The sequence below is a fragment of the Acartia tonsa genome, chromosome 2 (assembly GCF_053477335.1).
Source record: "Acartia tonsa isolate MP-2025a chromosome 2, ASM5347733v1, whole genome shotgun sequence".
In the NCBI taxonomy this organism is placed as follows: Eukaryota; Metazoa; Arthropoda; class Copepoda; order Calanoida; family Acartiidae; genus Acartia; species Acartia tonsa.
This window is the reverse complement of record NC_137261.1, coordinates 9,563,522-9,589,318: the sequence shown is the minus strand read 5'-3', so window position 1 is coordinate 9,589,318 and position 25,797 is coordinate 9,563,522. Positions and strand designations below refer to the sequence as shown.

At 31.3% G+C, this 25,797-nt stretch overlaps 2 protein-coding genes across 2 annotated transcripts in view; both read left to right on the top strand.

Moving 5' to 3' along the window:
• The window catches only part of LOC145304025 (uncharacterized), a 465,321-nt gene that overhangs the window by 29,936 nt on the left and 409,588 nt on the right, over positions 1-25,797 (top strand). The window lies entirely within an intron of this gene.
• The window catches only part of LOC145304005 (uncharacterized), a 90,443-nt gene continuing 84,104 nt past the window's right edge, over positions 19,459-25,797 (top strand). Inside the window, exon 1 of the mRNA XM_080145761.1 lies at positions 19,459-19,700. Coding sequence (XP_080001887.1) covers positions 19,637-19,700 — 64 coding nt within the window. The 5' untranslated portion in view covers positions 19,459-19,636. The remainder of the gene's footprint in view (positions 19,701-25,797) is intronic.

The window sequence follows — 25,797 nt, the reverse complement described above, 5'->3', positions numbered from 1 at the left end:
AAGGAAAAGTATAATATAATTTCTCATTACTACAAATGGATGTAGAATATAAGTGGATATATTGACAGGGAAAACTTTAGGTTACTAACAAGGACCTCATCTATTGGCCTGTACAGTAATCCAGAAGGAGAGGAGAGAAAGGGATAAAGGGGGTGTATGGGAGGTATCGATATTCTAGCCAGCTGCGAGTATCGCCTTGTTAAAGTACATGAAAATCTGGTGCAATATCCAAGTAATAATATATCGATTTTACTAATGTATTAAAAACTAAGGAAATGTACTCAAATATACTTTTATACATACTTTTACAGTAGCATAGCATTTTTACAATTAATTCAGCTGTAACTAACATCTGAATTCATTCAAAAAAAAATTTTATATTATAGTTGGATGGTTATTAGAGCTGTTTTAGGGGTTTGTCTTAGTCGTAATGATGACCTTTTTTTGGACCCCAAAATATTCTTTAGTATTGTTCTTGTTGATTATAATTATTACTGCAAATGAAGTGTTAATTTGATCTACATCACAAATGATGATGAACAAAACTACCCATTCTGTCAATAAAAATTTTGTTTGTAGAGCTAGTTTAAACCAACCAATCAATCCTTGTTAAATTGGCCAAACATTTAAGCCATCGAATGAGAGAGCTTTGTGTACCATATTAATCTAGAGTCCACTGTCCCCTCCCTCCCTTACTGCAACCAAATCCTTAAATTGGTTTTAAGTTGTTTAGGGTTCTCTAATGGCGGTATGATAGGAACACCAAAGTTTGTATGGGTTATCTTTGGGTGGAATGCTTTGTCTCTCAAACAGTACCAAACCATCTGAAATTAACAAGAGACAAATAGTTGGTTTTCTGATGGATGTTACATAACCAAAAATCATTGCAATTTACATTAATTTTTGTACGTGTTGATCCTTGTTTTACACAGGAATCCTCTCGCTCAAGTTTCCTTCATTTTTCCCATTGCTAGTTAATTTAAGATCTGCACTGCGTAACACGCAACATGTGTTCTACATATATTGTATTCTTGTATAATGAACGATAAATTGATATAAATTGATATACATGACCAAATTTACCCCCAAATAATTAGAAAACTCAATCGGTCCAGTGGTTAGCAAGATCTAATATAAAACCAAATACTTTGTATAATTCCTTATAATAAAGTAACAGGATGTTTGTGAGTTTGTGTGTTTGTGTGTTTGTATGTTTGTACCGAATGATCTCGCTAACCGCTGAACCGATCGGGTTCTCCTAAACAGGGTAGCTTCTCATAGGTCCCGGGAAGGTTTATAACTATTTTCTTGGGGGGTGGGACACCCCCAACCCTCCAAAAAATGAAAAATCCCCCCCCCCATTTTTTTTCTTTCATTTTTTTAACTAAAATTAAAAATGAGGGGGGGGGGCACCCCCTCCAAAAAAAAATTTTTTTTGGCCCCCCCAAAATTTTTTTAAATTTTTTCTTTTAAAAATCCAAAATAAGAAATTCAATTATTAAATTCAACTCTCTCCTCCTCAAGTGCCCCTAGAGGCCTCTAGGGGGCGTAGCCGCTAGTAGGATATACTGTGTATCTGTCACTTTTACCACATAAAAGTGCATTAATTCTATGTTTTCTTCTTTGCTTGTAATAGTTAAATGTGGTCTTGTTATTTTCTTCGATTTTTCCAACATAAAACTACAAAAAAAAATAAAGAAGGACGAAGCCCCGCGTTCAGAAAGCTGGTCTTAATTTCATGATTCTTATTTTAATATTCGAGGAAAATTATCTGTAAAACTGAATTCTGAAAACTGAAAATCGGTTCTAGTTCAGCGGATTTAATTCGGTTTCGAAGCCATACTAGAAAGCTGTTTACTGAAGTATTAATGGATGTTGGCACCCACGTTCTTTAAAAAAAGGTGATTTAAATTTTTTTTTATATACCTTGACCCATGGTTTAATATTAGTTTACTTCTTCTTATACCAACTTGATATACCTTGACATAATTAAAGCAAATCATGGACAAGTTAAAGATAGAATATGATCCATGTTCAGGTAGTAATTATCTTGGAGACAGCGTAAAATGGCACAAAAAAATGACGTCATACGCTAAAATAAATAATGAGAGGCTAATAGGAATTTTACTGTTGGTCAATTACAGCGTATATTGGCCTCTCATTGGTCAAGTTATTGTATACGTCATTTGTTGTGCCACCTTACGATGTCTCTTATCTTCTACCATTGCATTGATAGTCCTATGGCTTTTAGGTGGTAATTGGCATTAAGTTTTTACGCTTAGTCATTTTTTTTACAAAACTGTGTTATTTATTTAAATATTCATGGAATATTGTCTGTAATACGATGCTGTACATAATTTTTAATATGGCTGAGAACTAATTCGAATCCAGCGGATATTATTCGGTTTCGAAACCACACTGGGAAAGATAGTCTCTCTCTGTTGAATATTAGGGAACCCAGTAAAAGTGTCTGACTATGACGTCAGAAAAAAATAACAATTAACCAATAAGAGACCACTATATTTTACCATTGGTCAATTACAGTGAATACTGGCTTCTCATTGGTTAATTGTTATTTTTTTCTGACGTCATAGTTCGACACTTTTACGAGGTTCAATATTAGGTATAAAAAATAATGTTCTTTATTTAAGATTCTATGAGACCTAAAATTATTGCACAAAATTGGCATTGTACAATATATTGGGACCTCTTTAATTAAGACTTAATTTCATGAACAATGTTGAACAATAATATGTTGTATATTCCTCTTAATATCCAGGGATCTAGGAATAAGACATTAACCCATAAATTAATGTGCAATCCAATGATGATAAACAAAGTTAACCTTTCTTTAATTACTATTAGTGGTTGTAACGTTTGGACACTCAACTTAATGAACCAACCAATAAAAATTCTATAAAAGTCTTCAATGTTGTTAAGAATAAGAAAACGTTATTATAAAACTTTGAGGACTAGTGTAATAAACAGCAAATTGTCCCTTTCCTCAATGCTATAACAAGATTTTAGCCAGGAAAGGACGTTGGTCTGTAAAATATACCTACCCTTAGATTTCCAAACACTCTCTTTCATTCGTTGCCTAAAAACTTTTTGGACTTTTCTTTAACTTTTATTTTGTTGTACAGACCAGCAACATCTGAGTTCTAAGGTGTGATTTTGTTTATTTCATTGGGCGAGTTTTATCCAACTCTCAATTTCACTGGTTTTTGGCTATGTATCCTTATACTAAAGTAACAGGATGTTTGTCTGTGTATCTGTGTGTCTGTGTGTCTGTACCGAAGGATCTAGCTAACCTCTGAACCGATCGGGTTCTCCTTAACAGGATAGATTCTCATAGGTCCTGGGAAGGTTTATAACTATTTTGGGGGAGGGTACTACCACCCTCCCAAGAGAAATTACAATAGAATCGAAAAAAATATTCCTGCCGCATAGGTTCGCTAGCTTATGAATGTCTCTACGTAGCGTAGTGGCGCTGCGTAGAGACATGAATTTAACAGCTGATTGACCATAGACAAATTATTTCTCAAATTAGATATTTAAAATAAAAAAACCAGTTAAATTCCACTAGAGGCCTCTAGGGGCGTAGCCGCTAGTATACAGATAACTACCTCCCCCCCTTTTCCAAGGACCTTTTTTGATTGCCATATTCTATGTGTTTCAAATTAAAAGCTTCATTTTCAATGATGCTGTCATCCTTGTTAAAAAGGCTGAGATGAATAAAATTCTACAAGTATGTAAATTTATCCTTTTGACTTTGCCCTCTTTAAAAGTTTTCCAAAATAGGTATTTAAAACTTTAATATGATACAAAAGATTTTAACTTTTTTCTTTTATATTTATGAACTTTCTATACATATAAGAGTACTTATTTTTAAACACGCTTAGAGTGTTCTACACAGATTAGCTTCTTATTAACAATGCACAAAACTCCGTGTTATGATATATTTTTAAAATCTAAGATGGACTTATTCCATTAATTTTGACTTTTTTAAATTTTTGTCTGCAGCAATTTCATAATTTAAAATTATACAGAAATAATACAGAAAAGTGCCTAAAAGCACCGCAAGACCAGTAGATATAATTCTCTGTTACCGAGATCTTAATCTTCAGACGGTTAGACAGACATCGTTCTACTTTGTATTATAAATAAAGAAAATACTCCCATTTATGTTTGCTTGTTATGGACGTTAACGATCTTGTTCATTTGAGTTAAACCTAAAAGTGCACTTTTCGTTCCTTCTCCTCTCTCTCTCTCTCTCTCTCTCTCTCTCTCTCTCTCTTATTCTCTCTCTCTCTCTCTCTCTCTCTCTCTCTCTCTCTCTCTCTCTCTCTCTCTCTCTCTCTATCTCTCTCTCTCTCTCTCTCTTTGTCTCTCTCTGTCTCTCCCTCTTTCTATTGTCAATTAAAACTAAATGGCAGATTTCTTGAGTGAAGTATAGTGTGTACTTACCAGGTTTCCTTAATAATGACAAGATTTCTTGAGTAAAGTATAGTGTGTACTTACCAGGTTTCCTTAATAATGACAAGATTTCTTGAGTAAAGTATAGTGTGTACTTACCAGGTTTCCTTAATAATAACAAGATTTCTTGAGTCAAGTATAGTGTGTACTTAACAGGTTTCCTTAATAATGACAAGATTTCTTGAGTCAAGTATAGTGTGTACTTAACAGGTTTCCTTAATAATAACAAGATTTCTTGAGTCAAGTATAGTGTGTACTTAACAGGTTTCCTTAATAATAACAAGATTTCTTGAGTAAGTATAGTGTGTACTTACCAGGTTTCCTTAATAATAACAAGATTTCTTGAGTCAAGTATAGTGTGTACTTAACAGGTTTCCTTAATAATAACAAGATTTCTTGAGTCAAGTATAGTGTGTACTTAACAGGTTTCCTTAATAATGACAAGATTTCTTGAGTCAAGTATAGTGTGTACTTAACAGGTTTCCTTAATAATAACAAGATTTCTTGAGTCAAGTATAGTGTGTACTTAACAGGTTTCCTTAATAATAACAAGATTTCTTGAGTAAGTATAGTGTGTACTTACCAGGTTTCCTTAATAATAACAAGATTTCTTGAGTCAAGTATAGTGTGTACTTAACAGGTTTCCTTAATAATAACAAGATTTCTTGAGTCAAGTATAGTGTGTACTTAACAGGTTTCCTTAAAAATAACAAGATTTCTTGAGTCAAGTATAGTGTGTACTTACCAGGTTTCCTTAATAATAACAAGATTTCTTGAGTCAAGTATAGTGTGTACTTAACAGGTTTCCTTAAAAATAACAAGATTTCTTGAGTCAAGTATAGTGTGTACTTAACAGGTTTCCTTAATAATAACAAGATTTCTTAAGTCAAGTATAGTGTGTACTTAACAGGTTTCCTTAATAATAACAAGATTTCTTTAGTAAAGTATAGTGTGTACTTAACAGGTTTCCTTAATAATAACAAGATTTCTTGAGTCAAGTATAGTGTGTACTTACCAGGTTTCCTTAATAATAACAAGATTTCTTGAGTCAAGTATAGTGTGTACTTAACAGGTTTCCTTAATAAATAATAATAACAAGATTTCTTGAGTCAAGTATAGTGTTCTAACCCAGAGGCAGACATATACATATTGTAGATCCAAAATTATTAAAATCCCTACTTTTGATAACAGCAAACCCTTTGATTGCACGACCTTTGAATTTAATGTCCAATTGAGTGTCGCCTGTTTTGATTAAGTATTATTTAAAACCAAAATAATTATCTTGATGTTTCTAAAGACTATCGTGGGAGGCTTGTACGCTAGGCTCTTCTTCAAGTAACAAGTATTTTCTTTTTCTTCTTTATTTAGTAGCAAAGCTGCTCTATAAGTGAATTTAGTTCTCCTATAGATTTCCCATAATTTCGTTAGTTTTAAAAGAATTGATATAGATTACACTTGGATATTATGACAAGGGAAAAATTGTTGTCAAAGGTTGCTACCATGTAACTCCTTTATTGATCAGCTTGTTCATCCAGTAGGAGGGAAGAGGATTAGGTAAATGGGTTCGATGTTGGTTATTGTTATTTTAGCCCGCTGCTAGTTTCTCTTCATTACAGAACTTAAGAATATTAACAAGTATTATATAATAAATCCATTTTTAAAGGTAATGGCATTTTTGTAAGACTAATTAGCTTCTACCCATTTTCCTTTCTAACTACCTGGCTATCTTTATTTCTCATTATTCCTTTTGTTAAGCATTACAAAAAGCTTAGCTACTATTATACCTAATCATCCTTGTTTACTCTTATTTTCTCTATTTTTGCCGTACACCCCTCTCACAAACTCATGTTAAAGCTGGCTCCTAAACTTTTCATGGTTCTACAATATTACATTTTTTTCATAAAATTTAAAATCTGACAATTTATTTCTCCTTTTAGTACCAAGTCTACTTGCTCTTTAAATGATTATGTCTGAGTGGCTTTAGGTTTGTCAGTCTAACATTCTTTCTGTCTATTCTTCTTTCTGTCTATCCTACTTTCTGTCTGTCCTTATTTCTCCTTGTGTGACTACCTACTTTCTGCCTTTAAATCCTTCTATCGGTCTGTTTGTCTGTCCTACTTTCTGCCTTTCTTACTTTTAGTCTGTCGATCCTTCTTTCTGTCTTTCTGCACTACATGTCCTAAATTCTGTCTGTCTGTTTGTACTATTATCAGCCTACATATCCATCTGTCTGTCTTTCTTACTTTCAGTCTGTCGATTTTTCTTTCTGTCTTTCTGAATGTCCTAAATTCTGTCTGTCTGTTTGTACTATTATCAGCCTACATATCCTTCTTTCTGTCTTTCTTACTTTTAGTCTGTCGATCCTTCTTTATGTCTTTCTGCACTGCATGTCCTAAATTCTGTCTGTCTGTTTGTACTATTATCAGCCTACATACATATCCTTCTTTCTGTCTTTCTTATTTTTAGTCTGTCGATCCTTCTTTATGTCTTTCTGAATGTCCTAAATTATGTCTGTCTGTTTGTACTATTATCAGCCTACATATCCCTCTTTCTGTCTTTCTTACTTTCAGTCTGTCGATTCTTCTTTCTGTCTTTCTGAATGTCCTAAATTCTGTCTGTCTGTTTGTACTATTATCAGCCTACATATCCCTCTTTCTGTCTTTCTTACTTTCAGTCTGTCGATTCTTCTTTCTGTCTTTCTGAATGTCCTAAATTCTGTCTGTCTGTTTGTACTATTATCAGCCTATATATCTCTCTTTCTGTATTGTCCTTCTTTTATGTGTGTCTGTCTTTCTGTGCTTTGTCTATCTGTCTGTTTGTCTTTCTGTCTGTCTATCATATAGAGTTCTTTGTTTTAGGAAAGAATATTTAGGTCCTTTGATGGTTTTAGGCTATTTCTATTTTTAGATGGTTTTAAGCTGTTTCCTAGACCCAAGATACTATGTGCGTAATCGCTAGATATTTTAAAAACCGTTTTTGTCGTTGCTTGTTATTTTTGTCTCCCGTCCTGTTGGTAGTGAAAACTTTGTTGGTATTCTGCACTACCTAGTACCACTTTCACCTGTAGAATCTTGACAGTAGCGCAGCTACACTATGCAATTTATATTGTCTGTACGTCTTTTTATATCCTGTAGGATCTTGAGAAGAGCACAGCTTTACTATACAATCTATATTGTCTGTACTTCTGTCTGTACATTGCAAAGCTATAATTTTAATGTTATTTCAATCAGCAATTCTGCCTAATTCCCTTAGCCGCGACTAAGCCTCAAATAAACCCGATTTGATTCTTAAATTTGTCTGAAAAGAGGAATTGCCATATTTGGACAGGTTTAAACTTTCAGACGATTTTAAAATTGTAAAAGATTGATTTATCTGGGCTTACAGGTGGCTGATGCGCGGCTCCTGGTCCTATTAATGATAAACTAAACAAGAAATTTTTCAGTTTGCTGGGTGACAATATATTTGGACAAAATCATTCTTGTTTCCTTGTTCGCGTAAATGCATTCTAATTATACATAATTTATATACATTAAGTGGTTCTTAGATTTATTAAACACCATAGAATCACATCTTAGTATATCCTTAGTTTAGCAGTCTAAACAGTGATAACAACAAGAATATGTGTTATTAGGAATCAATATGTGCAAATTATTTTGCAAGTAAGCCCGTTGTTTTATTTTAGCAATGAGAAAATGATTGGATTGAGAAAAAAAACATGAAATTATTTAAAATGAACTTAAGAGTCTTCTGAATATAGCTTAAAACCATCATACATTAGAACTGCCGTTTAATAGATCCTTGCTACATGAAAAGAACTCCTGTGTTAGTGCACCATATACTTGTTAGAAACTTTACAGGGAAACATGGACAGGACAATGCAAGAAAAAGTAACTTCCCCTTCCCCTGAAATATTTTCAACAAATTTCTACCTTAAATAGGTGGATAATTATTTGTAAGCAGGTTTATATATTTATAAAATTTCCAGTATGGTTTTGGACAAGAACCACCTCTCAGCCGAAATAAAAAATAATGTATAGAATTGTATTTCAAGCAATTTTCCACGAATACTAGAAAAAAAATCAAAATTAAAACCAGCCTTTTTGCTCGAGCATCGGCCCCTTTTGGTTAACAAAACTTGTTTCAATATTATGTTTCATTCTGACATCCGCGGAAAGCTGTCTATAATACGATATGATAAATAACTATTCCAGCAACATTATGATAAAGAATATGAATGTTAGGAAGGAATACTTTCTCATCCATTGTCGTATCCCTTTACCCGTGAAAACTTTAGTACAGTCTTTACTATATACTTGAGAAAATTTATTCTAAAGATGTTTTTACCTAAAAAATCATGAATGGAGGGTGCATTACATTTTAAAAAAAGAAACTTTTCTGCATTTTAAGTATGTGGGTGTAACGGATAGCTCTACATGTTGGAATTATTCTATTTATTTCAAACTTAGCATGATGATTTTAGTCAGGCACAATTTCCAAGTTTATTTGAATTTGATTTTCGTTATTAAGGCTATTTAATAAATAATTTACAAAAACTGGTTCAATTCGTAATAATTATGTGTTTCTTTAAGATCTCATGTGCATTGGACACAATATGTTAATTTATCTTGGAAGGCTGAAGGCAGAATAATTTTTACATCGAATGTATAATTCCCTTTTTTTAAAGATTTTTTCCCAGTATGGCTTTGAATTACAAACAATTTTCTACAACAATCATAAGATTAATACCAGATTAAACCTTATATTTTTTTTATTTTAATATTCGCGAAAGCTTTCAATACGATGCGATAAATAACTTTTCCATCGAGTGTATATTCTTTTCTTAACTGTTATATTTTTAAAGCTTTCCTAAATATATCTAATTCAGAACTTAAGAAGACTTATAATCAGATTGGCATAATAATAACAATGGATGTAGTATATACTTGGATATTATGGCAGGGAAAAATTGTCATAAATTTTGCTTGCGATTTCCTACTATAATTTATTAGTCAGTTCGTTTATCCAGTAGGAGGAGAGAGGAATAGTTATTTTAGCCCGCTAAAAGTTTCACTTTATTACAGTTCATGATAATCTGGTGTAAATCCAAGTAAAAATAAACCCATTATTATATTAACAGATCTATATTAATATACAGACCTTTCTCGTCTGCTTTTAAACTATTTTCTGCTACTTGGCTGTGTTAACATAAGCGACACCATTAGTTGATTTTCAATGACCCAATAGAAAGGTTGCACAAGGTTGATGCGTTGGGGAGATACAGTATTTTACTCTAATATCAATTAGTCTTGATTTTAATTTTTAATTCAATTATTTTCTTTGTTTGCTAAAAGCAAAATAGTTTATTTCATATGTCATGACAGGAACAAATTTCAAATATTAACATGAAACACTCAAAATCCTTTTTGGGTGTTTTTGCAAAAAGGTAAAATAAACTTTTATATAATTTTCATCGACGAAATGTCTAAACATTTTTGTTCGCCTTGTCTGTAAATCTGTATTAACAAAACGCTATTTTTCTTTAAATGGTGGTTTAAATTTTTTGTAATCGTGTGATATGTTGCACCATTTAAGGAGAAAAAAACATTCTTGTTATTTTTTCAGGGAGTAAGGGAGGGGACAATGGGCAATTAATTCAATATAAGAGTTAATAAAGAAAGGGCATGAAATCCAGTTTAATCCAATAAATTTGTAGGAAATTATAAAGGGATTGTTAATTGAATAATAGATTTCCATAGCGTCATGTAAAGTGAAATCACAACTTGTTTTTGATGAAATATATTGAGGTTTTATGGTGTAATTTTTATATTACAAGATTATTGGACCCGGCCACCTGCTAGCAAGAATATGACTGCCCCTTTTTATTCTGTTTATTTCCCTTGCCCCTTGCCCCCACCTCCCTTCTCCCCGTCTGCTACATTCCAAACTAACACAACGAGTAGTTTTTTCCCTTGCCCCCACTTCCCTTATCCCTTCTCCCTGTCTGCAATATTCAAAACATACACAACGAGTAGCGGCATTTCATGCGCAAGTACCCAAACTCAGTCAGAAACTGCTAAATTCTTGCACATTCCCTTTAACCCAGTATCCAAAGTCTGAGACTCCTAAAAATTGAATATTCGATCCATTGTCCCCTCCCTTACTCCCTGTATTTTTTTAGCTTTTTCTATTTCACTGTCAATCTAAATGATGAATTTTCTTAATAAAATATTGTTGCTGCGCTACTTAAGGACATACTTATTCTTTATTTTATAAAATTTTGTGATTTTCCAATGACACTGGAATGATGAATTTGTGGAATGAAATAAAGTGTCCATTAGATTAGCAAACTTTCAACAAAACTTTTGGCAGAGATCAGCAGCCGCGATGTAGCCACGTGTGTGACTCAGTAAAATCATCATATTTCGTTTTTAAAATTCAGTTTGATGTCTAAACCTGTTCTTTAAACAGACAATATATCTTTTCGATATTTCTTTTTTTTTGCACACAAGAGGGTGCCGAGCCCTGACTTTTGGAATCATGTCAAAATGGTTATATGAAACGTCCCAGCAGATGTCTGCAAAACTAATGTTCCTCTGGGAGGTATAAGGCATTAATCTGGCCCCTAAAGTATTATAACACGTTCTCTTATTCGTTGACTTAAAAACTTTCGGGGCTTTTTATTGTATCTTGGTTTAACTGGTTTACTATCTTTATCCAAACTTTTTCACTAAAGTCATAATATGAGGAATGAATAAATTTATAATAAAAAGTGCACGTTTGTCTACCGTCCATTGCATTGTCTTATTCCTTTTTTACCGCGTTATTTTTGGCTGAATGAATTGGATACTACGTTTTCTTGATATGCTCCAACTTATTTACCAAGCAGTTGATATTTAAATTAAACTTATAACAAAAGAATAGATTTATTATTACTCTAGATGGTCAATCAGACACCTAAAAACTTAATTTTTTTTTCATAGATACTTTGCTTAGTAATTATGAAAATTAGTAATGAATGTAGAATTCTTTTTAAATCAATATAAAAAATAACCAAGTCTAAATAATAGCCAGCACTATCAGTTACGGACGTACATACCTAAATGTAGAAACGCTTTTAACTTTCAAAAGTTGAAAACCGGGAGCCTCCATGTAAGCAGGCCTAGCTATTCTAACAATCAATTCTACAAAAAATCACGAAACCTTTGAAAGTAAGGTAGGGGGGGGGTAATAGGTTATATCTTGTTTTTTGGGTCGATGACAAATTAATTCCACGCTGTATCACGGGATGGGGGCGTGATTGAAATATGTAGTATACTCCTTTGATTAAACTCAATTTACGGGTTTTTATATAATTGCAACGTAGTTATAAGACTTTTGGTAGCAATAAATTGAGACGTTGGGTATCCCTCTAACTGAACCGATTTTTGATTAGTCAACGGTCTAAATTTGTCTCGGCCAGGATATGATTAAAAGCCTAAATCGGCCAAGGAATAGCCGAGTACAATATTTTTAAACTTAAAAAATTAAAAATAAAGAGCTAAATGATTTATTGTGTCTTTCTCTTTTTATCGACAGACGCACTTGGATATATTATTTTCATAATTAATTATATGTATTTCCCATGTTAACGTCACCTTATGTGTAAATTTGGTGAGCCACAGTATTGAGTAGCGTTGTTAAGTTAGGATGGAAGAATTTTGTAATGAAAGCAAAAGTGGGGTAGAGGATAAGGGATGGGGTAAAACAGGTTATCATAATGTTTTATTTTCTTGACTTTAAGTTAAACTCTATCGTTTTTTGATGTTACTGAAGAGGGGTGGATAAGAAGGGGAGGAAAAGGGGAAGGGGGAAATGTTCCTTTAGAATTGTTTGTCAGAATTACATTCCCTTTTCCCTGCTTGTAAGTATCAGTAAAAAGTTAATGAAATTATGCTCCCGCGTGCCTATCTTTTTAAATGGATGGACGCAAAGAAGTTTTGCTTATATGTAAATCCTAAAGATTGGGCCCCAATAAGCCCTCTTAAAATCAGGTAGGGAAGGGAGGGTGGTTGACTTTTAGCTTCTAGAATAGTAAAAATTTCAAAATCCTAGCCCAATGAAATCCAATGGTTCATAAAAATAGGATGTAGCGGGACAAAGTGTCTCAAAAATCAGCCGTCATAAAAATGAGGGATTATCTATCTCTCTTTTAGGGGTTTTCTTTTCCACATATAAGCACTTGAACCTACCCCAATCATGAAAAAATTACCCTTATTAAAATTTTTAACCCCATGTGCATAAATGACTTTCTTATGTAAATAATCTCCCTTATTTTTATGACGTCACATGGCTGAATTTTGAGACACTTTGTCCCGCTACTCTATGATTTAAATCCTAAATTACAAGAAAAAGTAAAGTGTTAGAGTTTCAACCTGCTTTTCTACCATCAATCAAACAAAATCCCTACGTCTTAGATTAGCTCAATCATCAGACTTGAAACAGTTTCATTAATAAATAATTAGAATTTAAATCGTTACCAAAAAGTCCGTATGTCTATTTCTGACATGGCTTTTCAAAATATGAATTGTGAAATAGTAAATGTCCTGTAAATTAGATTAAAATTATTGGTAGAAAATTTTGAACACTAACTTAGATAATGAGAATTCAATATAAATATCCAAAGTTTTAGCCAACAAATAAGATAATGTGATAATAATACCTTAAAATGTAGACACGTAGGACTAATGAACCTTCCTAGCTTGTATCTAATTTTGTTTTATGTCCATCTATATCACATCCACTAATAATTTTGCAATTTGGTTGTGCCGATAAAACAACCAAAAAAAATAGAAATATTATTTGCTTAGCAATAACCAGCAAATTCAGGGTTCTATCTTTTACAGTATGGGTTCTATAAATATTGGTTTTACACGAGTTTTGCAAAAAAAATCCTAAAGGTTAACTTACTGAAATATAAAAATAAATAAATCAATTCTTTAACTTTTCTTAGCAGTATTTTAGTGTTTACTTGTCCTTGTTTAAATTTGATTCTATTTTTGACCCACTGCACTGGAAATCTGGCATGGTTTGATCAATTTAGAAACGAAATATTCCAGAATTGCTTCGAAACCGATTAATATCGGATTAGAACCGGTTTTCAGCCATACTGAAAAATAAATAGTATTACAGGCAATTTTCTACGAATATTAAAATGAAAATCATAAAAATTACCACATACCTCCTTGGGGCTAATATACCTGGTTTCAATCTATACATTTATTATTCTAATATTCGCGGAGAGCTATATGATACGATGCGATAAATAACTATTTAAAACATTTAATCTTGATACATTGTAAAAACATATATTTTTTATAATACTCAAAATTGATTGAATGCTTAGCTTTGGTAAGATGAATTATCTTTTTATCATCTTTTCATTATCATTCCAGTATGGCTTCCAAACCAATTTATGTCCGCTGGATTAGAACCGGTTCTCGGCCATGCTGAAAAATCATGTATGGCATTGTATTACAGATAATTTTCAACGAATATTAGAATGAAAATCATATAATTAATATCAGTTTGTTAGCCCGAACTTTTGGCCCCTTTGGGCGTACAAAACTGTCTTTAATCTTATATCTTTTTTTTTCATTTTAATATCCGCGGAAAGCCTTCTATATAACGATGAAATAACTAACTATAAAACTATTATTACAAGAACACTCTACTGAAATCTGACTTATAACTAGTGGAAAAATGGCATAAAACCAACCAAAGATTATTGTAAATCTTGAAATAAAAAAGGACGAAATATTTACCGTACAAAGTCAGTCTCTCAATTTGCTTGTCATCTTAATATTGTGAAGTTATCAACTAGTATCTCTATAATCAAGTCCTAAAAATGTAAGTATGTCCTTAAACTGTATCATGTATTTAAACAGTTTTGCAACTATTTACTTACAATTTTGTTTCGACATATAAATTATAATCTGCTTATTCAGTTATGACACTCTACAAGTGTGAATGTTCGTTTGTCCTACTGTTTTAGAGCTTCGCTTTAATGGATGTTGTTATCCTTGTTTGTTTACTATTTGGTCCAATAATTGTGCACTGTTTTACCTATAGTTGTAAAACTAACCATAAATATTGAAAATTTACCAGGCAGGCACGGATAGGCAACTGAAAGATTAATTAAAGTTCTTGTCAGAAATATAAGAAATAGCAACAATCATTATAATAAAGTAAAAGGATCTCTGTCTGTGTGTTTGTATGTCTGTAATGATGGATCTCGCTAACCGCTGAACCGATATCATTCTTCTTTTCGATTTAGCTTCTCATAGGCCCTGAGATTTAACTATTTTAAAGGAGAAATTAGATCTTGGGAAACAGTTCTAGGTTGATAGGACAACAATTTAAAGATTAAGGAATCAACAAAAAATCTTTTAAATAGCTAATCACAGTAGACCATGAAAATCAGAAATCTTCGATATTGGCTTAATATGTATGTCTATATCCCTGTGTTACATGTAGTAAGCATGTAAAGAACAAGCAGGCCTCGGCAGCCGTGCGTCAGCTGCGACTATGCATAAACTTCAAACCAGTCTGGGTCCTTTGAAAACTTTTCAAAAAGAGAGATTGCCGTATATGTGCCCGGTTTTGACTTTTAGCTGGTTTTTTTTTAAATTGTAATGGCTGCTTTCCCTGAGGCTTAAAGGCGGCTGCCGAGCCCTGATGTAAAGTATACATCTGCAGTGTGTAGTTAGATAGTTCAGGTTGCTCTAGTCATAACTCTGGAGTAATATTCTAAAAATTAGAATGATTTAATTTATAAAATGTTTGTATGTAATAAAACATTAGTAAGAGCAATTATAATTAGTACAACAATTGGTCTGTATTTTAATACCTATGAAAATTTTTCCTCAAAAATAGTTAGTTAATAGTAATTTATCGCATCTTATTATAGACAGCTTTCCGCGGATATTAAAAAGGAAACGTATAAGATTAAGCCCAGTTTTGTTAGCCCGAGGGGCAGAAGGTCCGGGCTAACAAAATATTTTTATATATTTTGAAATTTGTGGAAAATTGTCTGTAAGACAATGCAATGCATTATTTTTCAGTATGACTGAGAACCGGTTCTAATCAAGCGAATTTCAATCCGTTTTAAAGCCATACAAGAAATACTTTTGTTCACCCTATTACTTGTTTGTATGATATTATTTATGTAATATACCTAAATAAATTATTCTATGGTGTGCTTTCACTTCTGCATGTAAATAGTCAAATCTACAAAAAAAAACAAGAATGACAATTCATAAGTAGTGAAGCCAAACAAATTATGGATGGGCAAAAACCAGGATGAATTGAAGAGCAAATGTTCGGTGGTCACAAAAAAAGAGATGGAGAAAAAGATAGAGAACGTGAGAAGCTAAATAAAAAGTCACTAATCCCTATTTATATTTGTCTTTTGTATCATGACCGACAGACTAACTGATTAATTATATCATATAATAATGATAATTGGTAAAATCAAAATTATAATATAGCAGACAATAAATAATATTAGGAACGTCCAAGCTTCTTATTTTGAGGGGGTTACCCCTTTACCCCAAACTTTCGACGTCTATGGGTGTCTATGAAATAAAAATTGATGCAATTGTGAGGGAGGGGGGGGGGGGGGGCGGGGGTAGTTTGTACTGTAGTAATAACTAGCAGCTTCGCCTTCAGCATTTAGAGGATTTTTAACGAAAGGATATAATAATAACTTAAAACTAAAAATACTTAAATCTAAAAAGTAGCCTAACACGATCTCGGTACCTCTGTAAAGCTTCTCTAAAATTGAGAACTCAATCGGTTCAGTGGTTATGGAAATCTTAAGCTTCAGACAAAAAACCTTACTACGAAATATAACAGGTTATGTGTTTCTTATGATAATGTGATGTGGAAGTGATTACACACCTTTATTTTACAGGTGTAACCAAATATGAAGGGAACATTGGACTGGAAATTTAAGAAATGGTGCTCAAAGTACCTTATTCATTGGCTAAATAAAACTTTGGGTTCTGTTATTGAATTTTAATTGGTTGGTTCTCAACTAGCAGATCCAAAATTTTTAACCAATTAGTGAAATCTTTAGAAGGGGTAATTTAATTCATCACTATTGGGGATGTATATTATTTTCTTATCCCTTACTATATCCCTGGGTATTACATATTATGTTGTGTAGTAGATATCATTATTTACATAATAAATATAATATATCATAATCATTTTTTACATAATATTTTATAATGATACTTGTAGACTATTAGTTTTATTTTCATTTTTTTTTACTCTCGCTAAAATAATAATAGCGGCTACGCTTCAAGCCTCCATAGGCTAGCTTCGTGTCCCACCCTACAAGAAAATATCTGAAAACCAGCACAGGACCAGTAGGTATATTCTCTGAAGAGTAGAGCTCAATCGGTTCAGCAGCTATTGCCATCTTTAGCTTCAGACGGACAGACACCATCCAAAAAATTAAATCTCTGAAATCAGCCAGTTGGACAAACGAACATTAACACAAACATTATCAAAATAATTGAATATCCAAACAAAATTCTATATAAATCTGTTGCAAAATTTAGTTTAGTACCTTTTTATAGAAATAATTTTCTTTAAATCTTGTACTTTATTTTCTTTGTTACAAAAATCAGATATTAATATCATTAAAAAATCTAGCATGCTTAAAATTAACGATAGGACCTATCCTTTACGTACGGTGGATGTACTGACGGACGGACCGAGCCTAATAATAGCGATTTGCTTTTAATGATAATTCTTGAGATAATTCTTATCTTGTAATATGATTGAATTAACAAGTTGAAAATGATATCCTTGAACAAGGATAAAAACATGCATATATACATGCAGCATGAATACTATTACTAGTGGGAAAGTAACGATGAACCTTTGCCCCTTCTTCTCTCCTCCAACTGGATAAATGAACTGACCAATAAATTAGATTCTTGTTAGAAAGCTAGATTGACGACAATTTTTTCACTGTCATAATTTCGTATATTCTACATCCTTAAATTGCAGCAATAAAAGCAATAACAAAATCATCATGTATCCACACTGCACATGCATACAAAACTGTCATTAATGTGAGTATCAATGTGAAGGTTTTACAATTTAGTAAAAAACTTTATATACCAATCCCTCTATAATCTTTGAAGCTACATAGTTATCTCGTACAACATTGTTTCAAATTTGTTGTGCTTTTCAAGGAAGCCTCATCAAAGTGTTTGTTATTTTCATGGAGAGGCAAATAGTTTAAAAATAAAATTTCAAGGAAGTTTTCGTGTAAAAGAAGAAAGGAGAATCCAGTGAAGATAATTTTTTTGGGTTGAGTATGATTTCTAACTGAATGTTTTTTTAGATAGAAACAGACAGAGTGAGTTATAGAGCAGATGTCCAGTTTTCACTACAATAAAAAAAGAAAGAAAATATGCAAAAACTCTAAGAAAATCACGAAACCATGTATAGATAAGATGGGTATAGCTCGTAAGAATCTTCACCAAAAATTTCAGCTGTCTATTATTAATAAAAGCCGAGAAAATCACATATCATAAGAATCTTCACCAAAAATTTCAACTGTCTATTATTAATAGAAGCTGAGAAAATCACATTTCATAAGAATCTTCTCTAAAAATTTCAACTGTCTATTATTAATAGAAGCCGAGAAAATCACATTTCATAGGAATCTTCTCCAAAAATTTCAACTGTCTATTATTATTAGAAGCCGAGAAAATCACATTTCATAGGAATCTTCACCAAAAATTTCAGCTGTCTATTAATAGTAGAAGCCGAGAAAAACACATTTCATAGGAATCTTCACCAAAAATATCAGTTGTCTATCTATAATACAAAGTAGAACGATGTCTGTCCGTCTGTCTGTCCGTCCGCCCCTAAGATCTCGGTAACCACTGAACCGATCGGATTCTACTCTTCAGGGTATCTACCTATTGGTCCTGTGGTGGTGTTAAGCTATTTTCTTAACCCCCCCAAAAAACAAAAAAAATCCCCCCCATTTTTTTTTTTTTTTTTTTTTTTTTTTGTAAGAAATATCCTTGCTCCTTTGTAGAAGATTCCTTTGTGGAATATTTCCTTTGTGGAAGATTTCCTTGGTCCTTCTTATTATTTTTTTTTTTACAAATTTCACCTTACACTTTTTTACCATCTCTTGGGGCAAAGCCCCTAGAGGCTAGGGGCGAAGCCGCTAGTTATTAATAAAAGACGAGAAAATCGCATTTCTCCCATAGCACTATATGAAAAATCTTCTTCAATTAATGATATTCTGACAGCCATACGGTCATACGAAAGATTTCCCTGCAATTTATTGCTTTGCTGTAAAAGATGCCATACAAAGATGTACAAGATTTTATTACATAAATAATTCTTTGAATAAGATTTAAAAGTATTAAATTTCACACATACACATTACCCATAGACATCCTGTTGCTTTTATATAGGGATATATTTATTATTTTTGATAACGTACAAGAATTACACACACGAAAATACACACACATACACACACACACACACACACACACAAAACAACCCATAAAACTTCGCAATCTCTCTGTTGCGAATTTTCCCTAGAAAATGTTGTAGTACCGGCCCGACATACTCACTTCTTGGTTCTTCTCATAAGGGTTGCCAACAAATACATAAATTAAATACAAATTTTGTAATACCCTAATTTTTATGTATTTATTATAGAACATTTTTTTTTAATATTGCTACCTAACACGTGTTTTAAATTCAACTCTAAAAAAATCCTCATAAAATTTCATAATACTATCTTTTTATCATAATTTAGTATTGTTATAATTTTAATTATATTCAAAATTTTATTTACTCTTTGTTAAAAAACGATGAGTTTTATCAAAAAGATACAAAAAGAATTAAGTACTTTTTTAATATTAAACGTACACGGCGACTCTGATATATAATTTAACATGTGGTAATTTATGGCAACCATGGCTCATCAGTGTCCAACTTTACGTCGAGCAACGCAGAGGCTCGCGTAATTTCTCTGAGTGAAATAAACCAGTGATTTTTAGATAATGAAAAAGTTTTCTCAAATAAGATTATCATAACATGTAGTGAGAATATAAAAAAAAAGTGAATAAAAATGAATAAATTTTTAATTATTTGGCTGTTTGTCCTGCCTTTTTCGCTGGCTGCTAATAGAAGAGGTATTTTTCATTTTTTAGTCTTTTTTTTAGTGTTAAGTAGATTTTTTATAAAATAGTGTTTTTTCGTGGTTTTTAAGATCTCTTGAACAGATTGATCAATTCTGGGGGGTAAAGGGAACATTTCATCTGAAGATAAACTGTTTTGCTTCTAACTTATTTGTCGGTTAAAGTAATCATTAATTACCTTAGGCATACGATATATATGCAGCAATTTATGTGGACTTAAAATAAAGAAATTACTATGTTTGACTGACAAAAATCATATTATTAGCAAATTTTTAATAAAGGGAGAGGTCATTTTCTAGTAAATCCCGTAAAGGTGTGTGTTATAAGGCCTAAAAATAGTAGTAGAACGATAAGGTGCTCTATATATTTGTATTTCCTATTGAATAGAACAATAGGGAAGAAATTTTTTTTTTTTTTTGATAACCGTACCTGGAATATCTGAAATTTCTATCAAATGCTTTGTTTGGCTCAAACTGACACAAATAAAAAAAAAATATAATTATAATAAATCAACCTGTAAAGAATGACTTCTTCCTTTGTTTAATGGTATAGATTGTTCTTAACCTTTACCTTGTACCTATAGAAAACATTATTATTATAATTATATTTTTTTTAAATTTTTGTCAGTTTGAGCCAAACAAAGCGTTTGATAGAAATTTCGTATTTTTTTTAGATAATCCAGGTACGGTTATCAAAAAAAAGAAGAAAATTTCCCTATTGTTCTATTCAATAGGGAATACATATATCTAGAGCACCTTATCGTTCTACTACTATTTTTAGGCCTTATAACACACACCTTTACGGGATTTACTAGAAAATGACCTCTCCCTTTTTAAATGTTTTTTTTTGTATGTGTGAATATTTGTAGTGTGTACTCTATACTTTTGTGCCTTTTTGGTTATAGAAGTTTTTACCGTGTAGTTTTCCACCAATTAAACCTAAATTTTTAATCTTACTAAAAATCATGTATAGCATCGTATTGCAAACAAGTGTCCACGAATATTAAATTTAAGATAATAAAATTAAAATAAAGAGAGGGGTAGGTTTCTGGTAAAATCTGTAAAGGTTATATGTTATAAGTAAAAAAACAGTAGTAGAACGATAAAAATTTATGTTAACTTTTTAAATTTTTTTTAGTCTATAGTTCTTTTCAATAAGAAATACACATATTTAGTGAATATTATCGTTCTACTACTATTTTTAAGCCTTAAAACACACCTTTACGTATTCTACCAGAAACCACCTAACCCTCTCTTTTTATTGTTTAAATCTTAAATCATTTTAGCCAACTACAAGTTTCACTTAATTGAGGGTACATGATAATCTGGTGTAAGATACAAGTAAAAATAAATCCATTACTTCCTCATTCTGCTCCCAATTTTATTTATCTTATTATGGTAAAAATCTTCAAATGATTACCTAAAACCGCCAGGTTTACCCCTTTTAATTACCATTTTACTTTTCCATGATAAAGAAAGAAATTAAAAATGACTCAGTTAAGAGTTTAGAATCTTGAGATATTAAATATACTTCAACTTTTTCAAAACTTTCAGCAAACTTTAATTTAAGGACAGAGACACTCATTTAAAAATAGTTTAATATCGTTGATTTGATATAAAAACAAGGATCACAACATCCATAAAAGTGAAGCTTAATATAACAAATCAGACAGACAAACAAAACGAACATTCACATATATAAAGTAGCATCGAATTCAATATTCAACAATTAACTAATAACTTTGCACAGCTGATGATAGCTCAGCAGAACGCATAAAAAAGCCGCAACCAAAACAAAACATACGCGATAAAGGATATAATAAGATATATATTTATTGCTCTTATTTAAGCATTTTTACATTTTTTTTTTCACAAACGTCTTTGTTCTTAATGAAATTAATATTTTCTGAAATAAAAAAAAAATTTTATTAAGTAAAAGTATAATTTTTATGGGCCTTAATATTACAAACTTTAACGTTAAAATTAATACCTTCACAATGGAAATCAAAGTTTATATTATTTTTCCAGCCAAAGAAAAGAGAATAATAAACCTAGATTTGAAATTTTTATTTCAAACAAATAACTCTAAACTAGCATAAATATGCATTAAAAAAAACTATAATTTTATAATATAATAATTTTCTAACGATTTTTAGTTTTTTCCTTTTAAATCATAATAGAAATAAATATTCTTGTCAAATACATTCTTATTCTTCAAAAATATTGAAAAAGTGAAAATATAATTTTCTGGAATATATTTTGAAGTTAAAGTTTTATGGCAACCCTGTAAAAATATTAAAAAAATAATTTTTAAGTATACTATACTTTTACTAGTAAGTACCACTATAATTTCAATGTTAAAAGCAATTTATTCATTTTTAAAATTTTTATAAAAAAAATTTAAGTGGCAACCTGGTTTTGACAAAACTGTACGCGTGTACGCGGCATTAGCGCGCACGATAATAACCGGGTTCGATGTCCACACGTGCAACACCAGGTTTACAGTCAATTTAGGATTAAATGTTGTGTAATTATTTTAAATCAAGGGACTTTAGAATTATATGGTATGACAATAATATCTACTAATTTTATTATCGGCGAACTCTGTTTTCGTTCTACTTGTGCAAACAAAGCATCTGTGAATATTTAAAAGTATAAACAAAAAATTGTCCCAAAATTACTTGATTTTAAGATGCTTAATTCGAACATTTTGAGACTTGATAATAAAGATGCATTGAATCGCTTATAACATACCTATTGTCTAATTATCTTACGAATCATTATTCTAAAAACAAGACAAACAGAATAAATAGGTAAAACACGATAGGGAAAATATTTTGGCTGGCTTAGCTTGTAAATAAGTATTAATGGAAAGATTATTTTTTATTTGGATTTGTATTATTGATTGTCCTTGTTAAAATAAGGATTCTTTTCATCCGTGTTTTTTCGTAGTACTGTTATAACAGTTAGTTCTCTGATCCTAGATTTAGACGTCACAACTGTCGTTTTGATATGAAAGGTAACATGAGGATTCTCTTTACAATAAGGAATAATATTTTAACAGTAGCAACAATAATTCTGAGAAAGTCAATTTATAAGATGCAGCTGAGTTGCTTGCCTATTTTAACAATAACGGATTTATTATTACTTGGATCTTGCACCTGGTTATCATGTACTCCAGTAAAGTAGCCAGGGTTGGCAAAATTCGGGAATTTTGTAGGTTTAATCCGCGGACAAGCAAAAGTCCGGATTTTATTGGTTTATTCCGTGAAAAGTTCGGACTATTGAAAAAAAGTTAATTTTTGTACTACCAAGAAATCCTCTCAGCTCTTTGCCTCTCTCATACCTAAATACATTTTTCAAATAAAAATGTTGCTTTCTAAAAATAAGTCTTTTTTGTTGTAAATTCTAATGTTTTTATACTGTGTTTACAGGCATTTTGATAAAAAAATATGAAGTTTATTACAAAAAAGTAGTAATTTAGGACCTTTTTGGAGGCGAAAATAGCATTTTTTTTTTTCAAGGTGGACTTTTGTTAAGGATTTTTGTTGACTTTTATTGGTGGTTAAAACCGGTCAAAACCATGTGGTTTTAACTGCCCTGGTCTTTTCCTGTCAACCCTGAAAGTAGCTGGCTAAAATAACGACCCCCTATTCATCCACCCCATTTTCCCAATCCTCTTCCCTACTGGATGAACGAACTGTACAATAAGTGATGTCAATGTTAGCAACATAAATTGAGGACAATTTTTCCCCTACCATAATGTCCACGTATATTCTAAATCCATTGAAACAATTTATTATAATTTGTCCTATTAGCTTGATTTAAAAAATACTTATTCCAACTTTGAACTATGTTGTAAGCGTAGCATCTTTATAATCATGCATTAAAATGTAAGTTTAACACATATATAATATGGACTTTTTACGAAAGATAATGCCACTTTATAATTATGATTATTTAAGAGCTTCACTTTAATTGAAGTATGTGACTTGTCATCCTTGTTTCTTGTAAAATTTAAATTAGAATAGGTCATGTTATCTTTTAAAGAGATGAAGGGAGGGATTAATACCAGTTGTATTCAACTTTAATATATAATATAATTCAAAACAAGGATGGCAACATCCATCAATATACACATACTTTATTTCGATATAGGTTCATCATTTTTCAAAGGGGGTTGTAGGCATGTATGGAGGGATATAACACTAGTCCCCAAAGTTTTAAAATAGCGTTTCTCAATCTTTGGCTTAATAACTTTGGGAACTTTTATTGAATTTTGATTGGTTGGTTCATAAAGTTGATTGTCCAAGCGTTTCCACCACTAACTGTAATCTACAGAAGAGATATTTTTGAGTATCATCATTGGGGATACTGGGGATGTACATTGTACATACATTGTACATCGATTTTTCGGCCATAGTATTATACCTTTAGACCCCTAGGTTGTAGGCCTCGAAAGAACGAATAACGGGGAAGACATTTCAGTTCAATGTTGATATCTCCTTAAGCCTCCCTTTTCGCACGCCCATAAACAAAGTATGTTGGAATATCTAAAAAAGTCTTTAAAGATTAGGAGACGGCACCTGCTAAAATGATGATTTTCTTAGGTACGAAAGGAATGTGTAGTATATGGGGGTTTCAACGCGCCCTAAGATTAAAAGTTTCCGAGATTTTTAAAGTCATTACCAAATACTTTATCAAAATTCAGGCGTAAAAAGTAAACTATAGATTATCTACGGAGGAGGGTACTAAAAAAGGGTGTATCCTCACTAAATCTAATCTATACTCAGATACAAGAATACCACTTAATATATAACCTATAGGACACTCTTAAAGTTTGACTTATCATGTAAAAATCTAATTCATACTCAGATACAAGAATAGCACCTAATATATAACCTATAGGACACTCTTAAAGTTTGACTTATCATGCATAAATCTAATTCATCCTCAGATACAAGAATAGCATCTAATATATAACCAATAGGACACTCTTAAAGTTTGACTTATCATGCAAAAATCTAATTCATCCTCAGATACAAGAATAGCATCTAATATATAACCAATAAGACACTCTTAAAGTTTGACTTATCATGCAAAAATCTAATTCATACTCAGATACAAGAATACCACTTAATATATAACCTATAGGACACTCTTAAAGTTTGACTTATCATGCAAAAATATAATTCATATTCAGATACAGGAATACCACTTAATATATAACCTATAGGACACTCTTAAAGTTTGACTTATCATGCAAAAATCTAATTCATACTCAGATACAAGAATACCACTTAATATACAACCTATAGGGCACTCTGAAAGTTTGACTTATCATACAAAAATCTAATTCATACTCAGATACAAGAATACCACTTAATATATAACCAATAGGACACTCTTAAAGTTTGACTTGTTATGCAAAAATCTAATTCATACTCAGATACAAGAATACTACTTAATATATAACCAATAGGACACTCTTAAAGTTTGACTTATCATGCAAAAATATAATTCATACTCAGATACAAGAATACTACTTAATATATAACCAATAGGACACTCTTAAAGTTCGACTTATCAAGCAAAAATATAATTTATACTCAGATACAAGAATACCACTTAATATATAACTTATAGGACACTCTTAAAAATTGACTTATCATGCAAAAATCTAATCTATGCTCAGATAAATGGATAGGACTTAATATATAACCTATATAGGACACTCTTAATGTTTGACTTATTATACTAATCTATACTCAGATACAAGAATACCACTTAATATATAACCTAATAGGACACTCTATATGTTTTATTTATAATACAAAAATCTAAATATTATTTAGATACTTTAAATTTAAATGGATATTTTGATTATTTTTTTTACAAATAAAATCAATGAGTGTCCCTTTAAAAGAATATGCATAAAATATATAATTTCACGCCATTAATTGCTTCTTTATATCCATCTAGAAAATCTTTTAATGTGGCTTTTAAAATTGGAGTATTTTGAATTTTGATAGGTACAATGTAATGGTGTAAAAATCTTTTTTTTAGTTACTAGAAAAAAACACTTTTGATGG